Here is a 15,331-nt window from a genome sequence, read left to right on the forward strand (position 1 = left end):
TGCTGCCGTGGTATATGGTGGATGTTTGAATGCAGCCAATCAGATTTCAGGACTGGAACATTTATAAAAAACACTAAACATTTCATTGATTCTTTGACAGACTTCAAACATTCAGCTTCACGAGGCGGTTTGTGGATCACGCCGTGTTACCTGTCCGGATCGAAGTGGCCGTGGGTGCTAATGCAGTGCACTCTGGGACTCAGGTACTCCATGGTGAACTGAGCATGAGGGATCAGGAACACTTTGTGCTGAAGGAGAAGATCACAAACTCTCATTAGGCTCTCACTTAACAACGGAGATCAAAGATGACTCCTGCCTCGTTAATCTGATTACAGAAGACCTCCGCCGATTACGCAAGAATCCTGCGTAACTCGATCACTAAGACGACTGACTCCATTCAGTCATTCAGTTCGAAGTGAGACGCGATTCTGCCAGTCAGAGCTGTTCACAGAGGTGGCGACAGGAACCAGACACCTGAAGCGTTTAAAGCCACCTCACATAACGTCTGGACATCAAATGCTTAAAACGCGTCTTAAAGAATTTTAACAGTAATGTTGAGAGAAGGTTTTGGCTCACAATCCAATCAGGGTGGAGGCCAATTTACTCACACAGCACATTTCAAACACTGCTGTCGTTCAAAGTGCAGTACAAATGGGAGAATTCAGTCGGTGTTGTTTAAAAAATAGAAAAACAACATTAAAAGCATGATTAAAACAACACATTAAAAAGAGAAAATCATTTACTTAAAAGTCAAATTAGAAATTAAATTGTAAAAGTTAAATAAATTTAAAAAGTTAGATTAGGATTGGTAAAAGTGGTTTGAACTGAGCTGACCTACCAGGTGCCAATACATAAAAACACATATAATCGGGACGAGATGCTCCTTGATTTTTATTATGAAGAGATAAAAATATCAGTTTGCAACACTGGTCAAATCCAAATATCTGTTGGACGCTGAACGTATTTTTACGGACACTTTCTGCTGGTACCAGTACGATTCCCGTATCATCAACTGCTGATGTCTCTACTAACCAACTAACTACAATAGGAACAAACAAACTCTGAATCTGAAACTGTTTCTTACAATAAAGTGAAAGACTGCAAAAAGGGTCAAACACAAATACAAGCGCAAAAGCTCTCTCACCAGGAAAAAGCTGCTCCTGTCTGCAATGAACTGCACGTCAGCCTCCGTGGAAAGAGTGAAAACCGCCACGCGGTTCATATCGTCTACAGACACTGCTCGACACAAGAAACTACACACACACACACACACACACACACACACACAGTTAATGGATTACACCATCCAAATGAAAGGCATATTAACTTGAATTGTGGGTTTATTTGTCGGTTATAAATCCTAAAAACATTCAACGACTACGTCTCAGCTGAAGTCTGCAGTGCGCGCTCAGAGTCGTTGGGGTTTAGAGGATCTACGGCTGAAAATAAAGGTGTTCTCAGACACACACACCTGTATTTGCAGCGCAGCAGTGTGATGTGCTCCTGGTGGCTGCGTCCTCTGGGCGTGTTGATGGAAACAGTGAGAGTCTGTGGAGCTTCATCTTCACTGGCGTATTCCACCACCACGACATACTCACCCGGCACAGGAACACGACCACGCAGCTGCACGTTCATCTGCACGCACACACACACACACACACACACACACAGACACACACACACACACAGACACATACACACACACACACACACATACAGTCAAACATGCTGTTGCACACTGAGCAGTGGTATCAGTAACTCAGGTAACCAGATAACAATATATCTATCTATCTATCTATCTATCTATCTATCTATCTATCTATCTGTCTGTCTATCTATCTATCTATCTATCTATCTATCTATCTGTCTATCTATCTATCTATCTATCTATCTATCTATCTATCTATCTATCTATCTATCTATCTGTCTATCTATCTATCTATCTATCTATCTGTCTGTCTATCTAGCTGTCTGGCTGTTTATCTGTCTAGCCCTCTGGCTGTCTATCTGTCTGTCTATCTGTCTGTCTGTCTGGCTGTCTAGCCGTCTGGCTGTCTGGCTGTACAATGTTTTTAAATAGTTTGAACATAAGAACTGAAATAAATGCAGTTTGGAAAAAAAACGCACATAACTAATTTTCTTTGCATATAATTTTACCCTTTACTATTATTTTACTACTGTTTTTAGCTTTATTCTTACATTTTCTATTTTTAATTTTTTTTCATTCTAAGATTGTTAAGATTATATTTGGTGAATGGAGGAACAGCAAACTAAGAGTTTCACTGTACAGTGTAACCGCCCGTTTCTGCTGTGCACATGACAGTAAAACTCTTGAATCTTGACGTTTTTAAATAAATGATTCGGTTTCTGGTCTCACACTTACGTCATTCCCGCTGCAGATGGCCATGCTGGGGTGGTGGGGGGTAATCTTCTCAACATGGCAGGGTCTGGGCAGGTGGTTATCCGCCCTGCAGCTGGCTTCATTACCGGACATAGACGGGAACTCTTCCAGAGACAGGTACTTATACATCAGACAGCTGCACACAACACATATTAAGAGGCACAGCAGACAGTGGAGCTCAAACAATAACAGCCAACACTAATCTAGTCAGGCAAAACTGCTCAGTGGGTCATGATTACTGACTTCTGTCTGGGGTCTTGTGCATGGCTGTAAGTGCAGGGCTCAGTCACAGCCAGCTGCAGAATAGGCGCTTCATAGTACGCACTGGGCAACAGCACCAGATAGTCCTGTAGAGCCCGGGACACAGAGAGAGAGAGACAAAGAAAAGAGAGAAACAAAGATGAAATCATAAATAGCTCTGCACTAATCACAGCCGTCGGGTAACACTGAGTAAGAACCCATCTCCTATATAGAGCTATAGAGCTGGGCGATATGACCAAATATGTTATCATGATAAAATATCGATCGATATCGATAAATATCGCGATAAATGTCAAATCATTATTTTTTTTCAGGTTTGAAAGCTGATTTTTGCTCCTGGGTGGCTAATCGCTGTTTTAAACCATCTTTTATGGTCGGAACCTCTCACAGATCTGTCATGGGACAGTGGGAGGAGGTTTCTGACTGGCTGTTTTCATCAGCTGGAAAAGCACGGCCACAATTTTTGCAGTAGTCATCATTAACGCAGCAGAGTAATGTCGCTTTCCTTGCAGCAGAAAATGCACTTTCACTAGAACGAGAACCTTAATTTATCAAACATTTCTTATTGTTCTATCAAGGAAAGCTGTATCGCGATAATTATTGTCATCGTTTTATCACCCGGACCCTACGTCCTATATAAAGAGCATTTAGGAAATGTTCCTCTTCATAGAAACTAGTTTTAGAACGTTTATAATTCTAAGATCTGACTGGAAGAGCCACCTGATACAAATACTTTATATACACATAATATATCAATTTATCAATTATATATTATATTTATACATTATCAATTTATAAAATGGCACTTTCAATAAAAAAAAAACCTTCAAACAAAAAAGCTCCACCCAAAACAACTGCACTCAGCATCTTATTATTTCTAAACTATATTATACCCAGACTCAGACCACAGATCAACAGCTGGAGGCACGAGGCTTGAAATTTACATATTATTATTATTATTATTATATTATTACTAATATATATATTTGTATAAAGGGAAACACTAAGCATCTGTTTTCACCTCAGCTATAATCAAAGCATTTAACTTGTACCATCAGACCTGTCAGCACAGAGTCTGTAGTTAGTCAAGCCTCAGTAGAAATTCAGTAAATGTTGTTAAAAGTGTTATTTTATATCAGCAAAGTGTAAAACGCTTCCCATCTGCTTCTCAGTCGGGTGACGAAGTTTCATGTACTTTCCTTGTTAGACTAACTAGGTAAGAATCTCTCCAGTGCCCTCTGGTGGAGGACAGAGAACAGATATTGCGTGGTTCCTAAACACGAGAACGTAGAACCAAGAGAGAACCTAAAGATTTCTAAGCAAAATCAAAATCCTAATTCATTTTTCTTTTTTTTTACTTTCATGACCATCTGAATTCTATTCCATGTCTTAGCTATTGTTTTACCTTTTGTTTTTCTTTTTATTCCTTTTATTTCTTTTTTTATTATGGTCAATGTATTATCTTACACCTATTTATGAAATATTTAATTTAAGTTTCTTGTTAAGTTACTATATTTTAGCTTTAATGATTTATTGATTTAACGGTTTATTGGTAGCTTCTTATTATTAAATTTTATTATTATGATTTTTATTATTTTACTAAAAACATTTGATTTATCTTTACAACCCAACTTCTCAGTCCCCGATTTCTGTGTCTCAATGTTTTCTGAGTTTAAAGAAAGGTTGATTGATTGATGGATGGATTGATTGATGAATGGATTGATGGATGGATTGATGGATGGACTGATTGATGGATTGATTGATGGATGGATGGATGGATGGATGGATGGATTGATGGACTGATTGATGGATGACTGATTGATGGATGGACGGATTGATGGATGGATGGATGGATGGATGGATGGATGGATGGATGGATTGATGGATGGATGGATGGATGGATGGATGGATGGATTGATTGAATTCTAAAATTCTGATTCATCTTTACTCTTTACTGTAGCACCTAAACTCACTGCCTCCCATGGTTTATTACTTGATTGAACGCACCAGCAGGATGCCCTCAGCCTCAATGACCACTGTCCAGGTGCCAGGGTTCAGCACAAACGGTTCCACGAAACTGTTCTGAGGCACGTTCACAAACGTGGGCTCCGAACTGGGGGCAAAGATGATCTGCTTGGACTGCTCAGAGCCTGAGGAAGAGGAAGAGAGATACTAAAGCACCGGAACACACCAGGATATTTTTACTTGGAACTTATTCTGTATCCAAAGTCAAAATATTAGTGACAGTCACTGACTACCGCACCAGTCAGACATACCTCTCCTGCTCTTCTGATAGGCCGTGATTTTGCCATGGGAGACGGCTGCCTCAGTGTTTACATATCTGAGGATGAAGCGCGTGAGGTACATTTCCACCTCACTCACGTGCACCGTCAATTTAACCGCATTCTGAGACAGAAAGATGAAGGGGAAAAGCAGGGAGGAGAGAAGGAGGGAGGGAGAGAGGGACGGGGAAGGAAAGTATAGCAAAGGTCTAAGTTAAAGACCTGTTTTCTGAGGTTGGCCGAGCTGTCTAGGGATGTGGTGGGTCTTTGGTAATGGTTTGGAGGAGAGCAGCCGCAGCAGCCAAACCTGCCTAAAGAAAGCCCAGCGCTGGGTCAGCGTAAAAGCTTTGGAGAGCATGAGGAGCAGGGAAGCGAGGGAAAGAGGGGAAGCGACAGAGGAAAACAGAGTCGGAAGAGAAGAGGGACTTACAGTTCCCGCACTGGAATTTCCTGGCGTCCTCCACCACGGAGACCCTTCCCCGGACATCCACGCCCCCGCGGTTAACGTAGCTCAACACCACGTGGAACAGATCTGGAGAGCCGACCACCACCTCAACGAGCACCCGCGGCTACAGGCCGAAAGTTTGTGCCCAAAGAAACAGAAGAAGAGAGGGAGAGAAAGAAAGAGAGTGCAAATGCAAAGCTAATCCGTAAAGCAGTGAAAGCGTGACAAAAACACTGTTTCACCCTCAGCAAGCCAAGATGTGTGTGATGCCTTTTGAAGTTGCTTCTTTATTTTTTCATTTGAGCCACAAAGCTAATGTAACTAAAAAGTAATGGAGACTGTCTGCCTGAATCATCATCAAACACTATACTATAATTCACTATATCGCCAAAAGTTTTCAGTCACCCATCCAAATCATTGAGTTCAGGTGTTCCAGTCTCTTCCGTGGCCACAGGTGTATAAAGCCGAGCCCCTCGGCCTGCAGACTGCTTCTACAGACATTAGTGAAAGAATGGGTCGCTCTCAGGAGCTCAGTGAATTCCAGCGAGGTGCCGTGATCGCACAGAGTCCTGACCTCAACCCCATAGAACCCCTTTGGGATGAATTAGAGTGGAGACTGTGAGCCAGACCTTCTCGTCCAACATCAGTGTCTGACCTCACAAATGTGCTTCTGGAAGAACGGTCAGAAATTCCCATAAACACTCCTAACCCTTATGGAAAGCCTTCCCAGAAGAGTTGAAGCTGTTATAGCTGCAATTAAACCCTATGGAAACCCTAAGCGTGTGAAGCCAGATGGGTGAATACTTTTGGCAATATAATGTACATTTTCATGGAGGTTTGTGTGGATTTAAGTACCAAAAACTGTCAGAATTCATGTTTATGTGACCACTTTCCAACAACTCTTTATCCCTTAGAAATAAACAGGTGGTTTCTGTCACTGTGCCTTTAAACCTGGTATATTGCGTCTGTTCATGATGAATGGACCAAAGAAATGACCCAAAATTACTTGGGGGGGGGGGGGGGGGGGGGGGTGTCTGGTTCCATTGACTTACATTATAAGTAAAATAGGTTTTTTCCTTCTCCTGTAAAGTTCCCATTTTGGATACGCGAGCTGTAAATGAGCTGTGTTCTGACTGCCTGCACTAAACTGCTGTGCGCTGAACAGGCAGATATACATAAATGACAGCACAAAAACAATGAAATCAAAACGCCGTTGTTTTACAGCCCAGTTTACACACATTAACTGTACGGACAACGGATTGAACGATATACTTTGAAACGTTTTACATAACGTATCAAGCTCTTTTGTAGAAAAGTGAGGGTATTTGGTTTTCCCTGATATGGAATCTTAAAATTTGCATGACATGTTGCAAATTGATGACCGAATTAAACCATGATCTCCCTGCCTTTTTCAGAGTACCTTGGACAAGCTGCCCACCCTACACTGATGTTCTCATAGACTCCCAGCTATTCCTACTACTAATATTACTGCTATTAATATTAGTAGTGTAATAACTCTGTAGGTAGTCTGACCAGAGGAGGACGGGTCCCCCCTGGTGAGCCTGGTTCCTCCCAAGGTTTCTTCCTCAGCTCTGAGGGAGGTTCTCCTTGCCACCGTCACCCCTGGCTTGCCCACCTGGGGGGGTTTTACATTCACGTCTTTTCTGGAATTCTGTGAAGCTGCTTTGCGACAACATGCGTTGTAAAAAGCGCCACAAATAAATTTGATTTGATTTGATAAAACAGCATCAAAAAGCCTAAAGTTTTCATTATTACAGACATTGTTAGAAACCACTTAAGAGAGCTCATTTAATATTACTCAGTGTGGTTGGAGGCGAGTGGGATCATTTAGGCTTGCAGTTTGTTCCACACTAATTAGTAGCTTTAAGCTTCCATTACTTGTTAGCTTTGCAGCTCCAGCACAGACTAAAAGAGGCCAAAGTCGTCTTGGCTCGTCGATTACATTTGGTAAAGGGAAAACGTGCAAATTTGATTTCTGGCTGAATTATTACTTTAAAACCACCACCACCACCACCAGCACCTACCAGCACCTAGCCCAGCTAAGCCCTTAAGCAAAGCCACAAACAAAGCAAAGCTACCACTGATCAATACCAGCCACTGTCAAGCAGGACTAACATTTAATGGGTGTATTAATGTTTCCGCAGTACACATATGCACACATTTTGATTTTCATCTCGATTCAGGTTAACCTCATTTTTCACTCATTTGCATGACTCCTGAGTTCCTACTAAGTCACTTGCTCTTCATTTAGGTTGTGCTGTAATGTCATTAGCCATAACGGATTGATGATGAGTGAAAAATGACATTAACTTCATTTCTAAAACAATGATGTGAAAATGTAGCATATGTAATGACCACAGGTCCACAGCTTTAAGGGAAACCATACATGTGTCCTTTCCCAGTAGAGGGAGCTGGACTTCTCTCACCTGAATGGGGGACATTTGAGCATAGCCCCTCCAGCTGAAGCCCTCAAACTCCAAGGGGTTGTAGCCAAAACGCACAGGTCGTCCGTCCAACATCGTGCCTTCCTCTACTTCGAACTTCATATGGTGCAAATCTGGGAAATAGTGATCCACACGAGGCCTGGACAACAACGCAGACGCAGTTTAACGCTATAAAAGACACTGATGCCTTCAGAGAACTTGGAAAAACATCTGCAGGACTTTAGGGCAGGACTCACTGGCTGCATTTAGGTCCCTCTACGTTGGGTCTGCACCTACACCTGCCGTTCCTTTCACCACATGACAGATGAGCAGAACCTCCAATATCACACTGACAACCTGGAAATACAGACACATGAACATGCGCATATACAGAGTTGCGTTATTGACCGTTATTGATCGTTAAAGATCAGGTTTACTGGTTGTGTTTAAGAACGTCTTACCCTGGCACCCAAAGTAGTTGCTGTTTTGAAGGTTGAAGTAACCGTCTTTACACATGGCACATGTTCCACTGCACACGTTGGGTTTGCAGTAGCACTGGCCGTTGCCCTGATGGCGCACACACACACACACACACACACACACACACATATATACTATATTACATTCTGTGAACTATCTTTACAAGCACACTGCTTACTCTCATGCTGCTGCATGCTTACTGACATGAAAAGCGAGTGACACTCACCTGAGCACACTCCGCCACTCCACTTATTGTGCCTGCAGTGTTACACTCACAGCCTACACAACACACAATACAGAACGGTCACACAAACTGACTTCACATATTAAAAAAATAGTAATGTACACCGGTCAGGCATAACACCATGACCACCTCCTTGTTTCTACGCTCACTGTCCACTTTATCAGCTCCACTTACTGTATAGCTGCACTCTGTAGTTCTACAGTTACAGACTGTAGTCCATCTGTTTCTCTGATACTCTGTTACCCTGTTCTTCAGTGGTCAGGACCCCCACGGACCCCCACAGAGCAGGTACTATTTGGGTGGTGGGTCATTCTCAGCACTGCAGTAACACTGACGTGGTGGTGGTGTGTTAGTGTGTGTTGCGCTGGTCTGAGTGGATCAGACACAGCAGTGCTGCTGGAGTTTTTAAACACCTCAGTGTCGCTGCTGGACTGAGAACAGTCCACCAACCAATATTATCCAGCCAACACTGATGACCACTGATGAAGGACTAGACGATGACCAACACAAACCGCAACAGCAGATGAGCTGTCGTCTCTGACTTTACATCGACAAGGTGGACCGACAAGGTAGGAGGGTCTAATAGAGTGGACAGTGAGTGGACACAGTGTTTAAAAACTCCAGCAGCACTGTTGTGTCTGATCCACTCATGCCAGCACAACACACCACCACATCAGCGTTACTGCAGTGCTAAGAATGATCCACCACCCACATAGTACCTGCTCTGTGAGGGTCCATGGGGGTCCTGACCACTGCAGAACGGGGTAACAAGGAGGTGGTCAGAATGTTAGGCCTGATTGGTGTAGCTGGTAACTACTTTGCTCACTGAAACAGCCTGTCTATGACTATCCAACCCAAAGCTCGTAGTTCTTTACAATGTCCTCCAACCATCACCAGCATGGAGTTTTCCACACTGAAGTCCTCAAACTGGGACGTCTCACTCTATAGACCACGATCACAGATCGCCTGGAGTCTTCCTTTATTCTATATGGGAGTCTGTAGAAATAATCCCGGCAGCATTACTTACTTGAACATCCGTACACATTATCAGGAGACAGGTCCCAGTAGAGGGGCTTGCATTTGTCACAGGCCATGCCCTCCACATAAGGCTTGCACTCACAGGAGCCCTGAGGAATAAGTGACAGCAGAGCCTGACCAATCAGAGCCAGTCTGAAGGCCCATGCTTCGTTGTAATGCAAACTAAAATGTTAGAACAACAAATCAAAGCTCTTGTACTTACCACTGTGGGTAAGATCTCATTCTCCACAGAGCCAGCAGGGTTACACGTGTCAGCTAGACGGCATCAAAAAGAGAGGCATGCATGAGGTTTGAACATTTAAGTCAAGTGATACTTTTTTAATCCCACAAACGGGGAAATTCCACCTCCGCATTTAACCCATCCCTGAAGTGAAACACCACATACACACTAGTGAATACACACACACACTAGGGGGCAGTGAGCACACTTGCCCGGAGCGGTGGGCAGCCCTATCCACAGCACCCGGGGAGCAGTTGGGGGTTAGGTGTCTTGCTCAAGGACACCTCAGTCATGGACTGTCAGTGCTGGGGATCAAACCGGTGACCTTCCGGTCACAGGGCCAGATCCCTAACCTCCAGCCCACGACTGTCCCAAGTGGAGGAATATGACAGCCTTTAGTAACGAGCTGTGGTCAGGTCTTTAAACGCACCTTGGCAGAGTGGGAACCCGTATGATCCAGTACTGCATCTGTCACACCGCTGACCGACAACGTTAGGCAGGCAAACACATTGTCCAGAGACCTGATTACACTCAATGAACCGAGAGCCCTCCAATGAGCACTGGCAAGCTGAGGGAACGAGAGAGAGACAGATGCTTAATTAATGTCCAGTAATTTTGTGTCCCTAGCATTTACAGAAATATTACATTAGAAAAACATGTTCAGGTTATAATTTATTTATATTTTAAAATAAAACAATAATTATTTCAACAATTACACCTTTTTGAGCCTCAATATTGGTTTTTAAATTAATCATATTGAATTCCAAGCACCACAGAGGAGCTCGTCCCCACAGTCATGTGTGAAGGCTGAGGCCAAATTTTGAGGTGAAAAACATGTTTTTCTGCAATTTTAACTGCAAAAATCTAATCATGACTATGAAATATATGATTTAAATGGCATAAAAAACAAAAGCCAAATAAATATTATGAAATATATAATGGAAGTTCCCCAGGAGTCGTGTCACTGGTGTTACTGCCTAACAAAAAAACTCTAATTTTGAAATAAAAGTCACACCGATGACGTCACTCGACCTCCTTTGACCTGTTTTCTGAGGATCTATGAAGAAAAGCTCATGGTGAGTCCACTGCGTCTCTCAGTTCTCAGAGATCTTCTCATTCAGCTCATGATCTCATATGAAGCTTCTAGCTGACGTCACTGGTGCGACCGACTTTATTCTGAGGTCATTGTGAAAAAATAGAAACACAAATGGATTAAATTCCATATTTTAGTGGACGTTCCCTGATGGACAGCGTGTGGTTTGATGTTCTGTAAAATGCATTGATCATTAAAAACGTCTCTCGTGTTTCCTTTATTATGTGGAACACCAGAGACGGTCAGTAACACCAGTGACTCCTATGGAGAGACCGAGAAGTGGACGTTTCTGTAGAATGACCCATATGTATGGTCAGTGACATGCATAGAGTAAATTCACAACTAATACTGTTTCTATACAGTTACCCAAATGTCACTCAAACCCATAGCCCATAGACATCCAGGGGTTTGGAATCTGAGACACTCCCTGATGTGCTTACTGCACTACTTGAGAACACAGCCCGGTTCCCTGTAACCAGGCAAGGTAAGCTAGGCAGTGATTTGTTAACTGTCTCTATCATAATCACTGTCCTGCTGCGGGGATGACGACTACGATGAATTCAGTACTTATGTGAAACTTTTTTTAATCCCACAAATTCCACCTCCGCATTTAACCCATCCGTGAAGTGAAACACCACATACACACTAGTGAATAGACACACACACTGGGGGGGCAGAACAGTGGGCAGCCCTATCCACAGCACTTGGGGAGCAATTGGGGGTTAGGTGTCTTGCTCAAGGACACCTCAGCCATGGCACTGGGGATCGAACCGGCAAACTTCCGGTCACAGGGCCAGTTCCCTAACCTCCAGCCCAGGACTTCCCCACTCTAGACTACTCTAACTTTCTTTATTTAAGTTATAGGTAGATAGTTCTCTTCTTCTTCTTCTTCTTTCGGCTGCTCCCTTTAGGGGTCGCCACAGCGGATCATCTGCCTCCATCTTGCCCTATCCACTGCCTCCTCTACTTTCACACCAACCATCTCCATGTCCACCTTCACTACATCCATAAACCTTCTCTGAGGTCTACCTCTTCTCCTTCTACCCGGCAGCTCCATCTCCAACATTCTTTGCCCAATATATCCACTATTCCTCCTCAACACATGTCCAAACCATCTCAACCTGGCCTCTCTGGCTTTATCTCCAAACTGCTCCACCTTCACCGTCCCTCTGATCTGCTCATTTCTAATCTTGTCCATCCTCGTCACTCCCAACGAAAATCTCAGCATCTTCATCTCCGCCACCTCCAGCTCAGCCTCCTGTCTTTTAGACAGAGCCACAGTCTCCAAACCAGACATCATAGCAGGACGCACTGCTGTCTTGTAAACCTTCCCTTTCACTCTTGCTGCTGTCCTTCTGTTATAGGTAGATAGTTAGATCACTTTATTAGTCCCAGAGGGAAATTCTCTATTGCAGCAGTAAAACGTACAGTAGAAGCAAAATGAACAGGAGAAAAGTATCGCTGTACATTATATACAGATAAAGTAGATAAAGAGAAAGTAGAGATAAATAACAGAATAAATAAAATATACTAAACAATAAACAAGAGTAATGTATGGATGCATAAAACAAATTAACAGTGCAATGTGGAGTATTAGAGGATAATAAGTAAAGAGGCAGGGCTATATATTGTTATATTCTGCATATAGGCGGAGTTTTATTCAGGAATCACAGGTGAAGTCAGTCTAGTAGAACTAGTCAAATTATGCATTCTCAGCCTTTACCTCGCCTTAGTGAACCTTGGTCACAACTATCAATTTACAATATATTTTTCCTATATTTTATAATGTTTGTATCAATATGGGGAAAATGGGGATTTATGCAAACCCTTCAATTTGTAACTTGAATTCTAACCCAGTTATTTGTGGTGGATAACATCACCTCTATCTAAATTAGACTGCATTTGACTACTGAAAAGACTTTTTGACAGTAGGTCTCTCTGAATATCTGAACGCTGTAAATGAAACAGAAAGTTCTCCTGAATCAGATCACACTACATCTGCCACTGACCGTGTGAGCTCTGTTTAAATAAACTAATTACTGGACATGATTTTCATCTCCTAGTGTCGGGGATGACGAGTGTGTTTTACGGGATAATGGTCAAGCTCCTGGTACTGAGACAACCCCAGATGCAGTAATCTTCACTCAGCAGTGATAAGAGAAGCTTGAGACTCACGTGAGCAGCTGGGGAAGGCGTAGTAGCCCGGAGCACACCCATCACACTTAACGCCGCTGTAGTTGTCTCGGCAGTGGCAGTGTCCCGCCGCACTGCAGCTGGAGTCAAGCGACGTCCGCGGGTCACAGGTGCACACTGGGACATGGAGTGGCAGGTCAGGACAGATGGACACAGACAGAATAAAGAGCATTTAAAACAGGAAAAAAAGCACGTCAGGGGGTTTTCTCACCCTCGCAGTTGGGGTAAGAGTGGAAGCCGGAGCGACACTGTTCACAGCGAGGACCTGTAAACTCTGGACGACACACACACCGGCCAGACGAGTCACAACCACCAGGCACAGTGCCTACAGTACTACATCCACATACTGAGAGAGTGAGAGAGAGAGAGAGAGAGAGAGAGACAGAGAGATAGAGACAGAGAGAGAGAGACAGAGAGAGAAATAGACAGAGACACAGAGGGAGAGAGAGACAGAGAGAGACAGACAGACAGAGAGAGAGAGAGACAGAGAGAGAGAGACAGAGACAGACAGATAGAGAGAGAGAGAGACAGAGAGAGAGAGAGCGAGAGAGAGACAGAGAGACAGAGAGAGAGAGAGACAGAGAGAGAGAGACAGACAGACAGAGAGAGAGAGAGAGAGAGGCAGACAGACAGAAATAAAAAGAGAGGGCAAAGAATTAAAGAAAGAGGTGAGAGAGTGAGAGACAAAGAGCAGAGAGGGGAGATAAATGATTTAATAGTATGTTTAATCCTTCTTACCACAAAACATTTGGAGAAACGGAAGTTCCTACTGTTTGCTGTGTGTGTGTGTGTGTGTGTGTGTGTGTGTTTCTATGTGTAAGTTGGCACACACTCACGCTGGCACAGTGGGTAGTTGAAGTATCCGGGCGCGCACTGATCACACAAGTAGCCCTGAAACCCGCTTCTACACACACACTGACCCGTTACTACATCACATGACCCGTCCAGAGAACCTGCAGCAGAACACTCACAACCTGGAGAGAGACAGAGAGAGAGAGAGACAGAGAGAGAGAGAGAGGGGGAGAGAGAGAGAGAGAGGGGGGGGGACACACACACACACACACAAAAGTGAGTGAAACATCTATCTCTGATTAGAAGTTCCGTTTTGCAAGCTGTGCATCAAAAAAGCTCAAAAGGATGTTTTGGTTTCAAAACACTGTTTTCATTTGAGGTTTACTGCCGGATTAAAGCACCTCTGCTCATCAGGCGATGCTTCTAGGAAGCCATGCTTGAATAAATCCACTGAAGTGAAATAAACTGCTGAGTAGTGCTGAGAAACACCTGGTGGTTAACTGACGTCAGACACACACACACACACAGACAGACACATGCACACACACACACAGACACATGCACAGACAGACACACAGATACAGACTCAGACAGACACACAGATACAGACTCAGACAGACACACAGATACAGACTCAGACAGACACACACACAGACAGACACACGCACAGACAGACACACAGATACAGACTCAGACAGACAGACACAGACACACACACAGACAGACACACACACACACAGACACATGCACAGACAGACACATGCACAGACAGACACACAGATACAGACTCAGAAAGACAGACACAGACACACACACAGACAGACACACGCACAGACAGACACACGCACAGACAGACACATGCACAGACAGACACACAGATACAGACTCAGACAGACAGACACAGACACACACACAGACAGACACACGCACAGACAGACACATGCACAGACAGACACACAGATACAGACTCAGACAGACAGACACAGACACACACACAGACAGAGACACGCACAGACAGACACATGCACAGACAGACACACAGATACAGACTCAGACAGACAGACACAGACACACACACAGACAGACAGACATACACAAACACAGACAGACACACACACACGAGTTTTAATGAGTGCAGGCTGTTCGTACGATTGCAGTTGAGGCCGTGGTGTCCTGGAGCACAGATGTCACAGTGCTCTCCCATGAATCCAGGCTTGCACACGCAAGTCCGAGTGTGGGGGTCCGGCCTGCAGGAGTTCCCCTCTGTGCCTGCGGCATTACACTCACAGTCTACACACACGTTACACACACAAGTTAGAAGTTTAGAATGCCATGATATTAGAATTAGAATAAAAATTTGAATAAGACACGAGAGAGAAAGAGATAAATAAATAAATAAAAATTAAAAGACAGGCATACAGACAGACAGAGACAGACA

General features: G+C 43.7%; 1 protein-coding gene across 4 annotated transcripts in view; it reads right to left on the reverse strand.

The window, feature by feature from the left end:
* Positions 1-15,331, reverse strand: part of lama5 (laminin, alpha 5) — a 138,556-nt gene that overhangs the window by 49,522 nt on the left and 73,703 nt on the right. For 2 of the 4 annotated variants that reach the window (XM_037540946.1, XM_037540945.1), the window contains exons 12-29: positions 15,043-15,183; positions 13,938-14,075; positions 13,313-13,447; positions 13,084-13,218; positions 10,246-10,383; positions 9,798-9,850; positions 9,585-9,684; positions 8,540-8,592; positions 8,295-8,400; positions 8,091-8,190; positions 7,837-7,993; positions 5,375-5,513; positions 4,670-4,812; positions 2,645-2,748; positions 2,384-2,537; positions 1,472-1,635; positions 1,145-1,253; positions 151-248 (exon numbers count right to left, since the gene is read on the reverse strand). In XM_037540946.1, coding sequence (XP_037396843.1) covers positions 151-248; positions 1,145-1,253; positions 1,472-1,635; positions 2,384-2,537; positions 2,645-2,748; positions 4,670-4,812; positions 5,375-5,513; positions 7,837-7,993; positions 8,091-8,190; positions 8,295-8,400; positions 8,540-8,592; positions 9,585-9,684; positions 9,798-9,850; positions 10,246-10,383; positions 13,084-13,218; positions 13,313-13,447; positions 13,938-14,075; positions 15,043-15,183 — 2,167 coding nt within the window. Of the gene's footprint in view, positions 1-150; positions 249-1,144; positions 1,254-1,471; positions 1,636-2,383; positions 2,538-2,644; positions 2,749-4,669; positions 4,813-4,938; positions 5,069-5,374; positions 5,514-7,836; positions 7,994-8,090; positions 8,191-8,294; positions 8,401-8,539; positions 8,593-9,584; positions 9,685-9,797; positions 9,851-10,245; positions 10,384-13,083; positions 13,219-13,312; positions 13,448-13,937; positions 14,076-15,042; positions 15,184-15,331 lie in introns of all 4 variants that reach the window. The other 2 variants (XM_037540948.1, XM_037540947.1) reach the window with 2 other exon arrangements.

The sequence above is a fragment of the Pygocentrus nattereri genome, chromosome 9 (genome assembly GCF_015220715.1).
Source record: "Pygocentrus nattereri isolate fPygNat1 chromosome 9, fPygNat1.pri, whole genome shotgun sequence".
Lineage (NCBI taxonomy): Eukaryota > Metazoa > Chordata > Actinopteri > Characiformes > Serrasalmidae > Pygocentrus > Pygocentrus nattereri.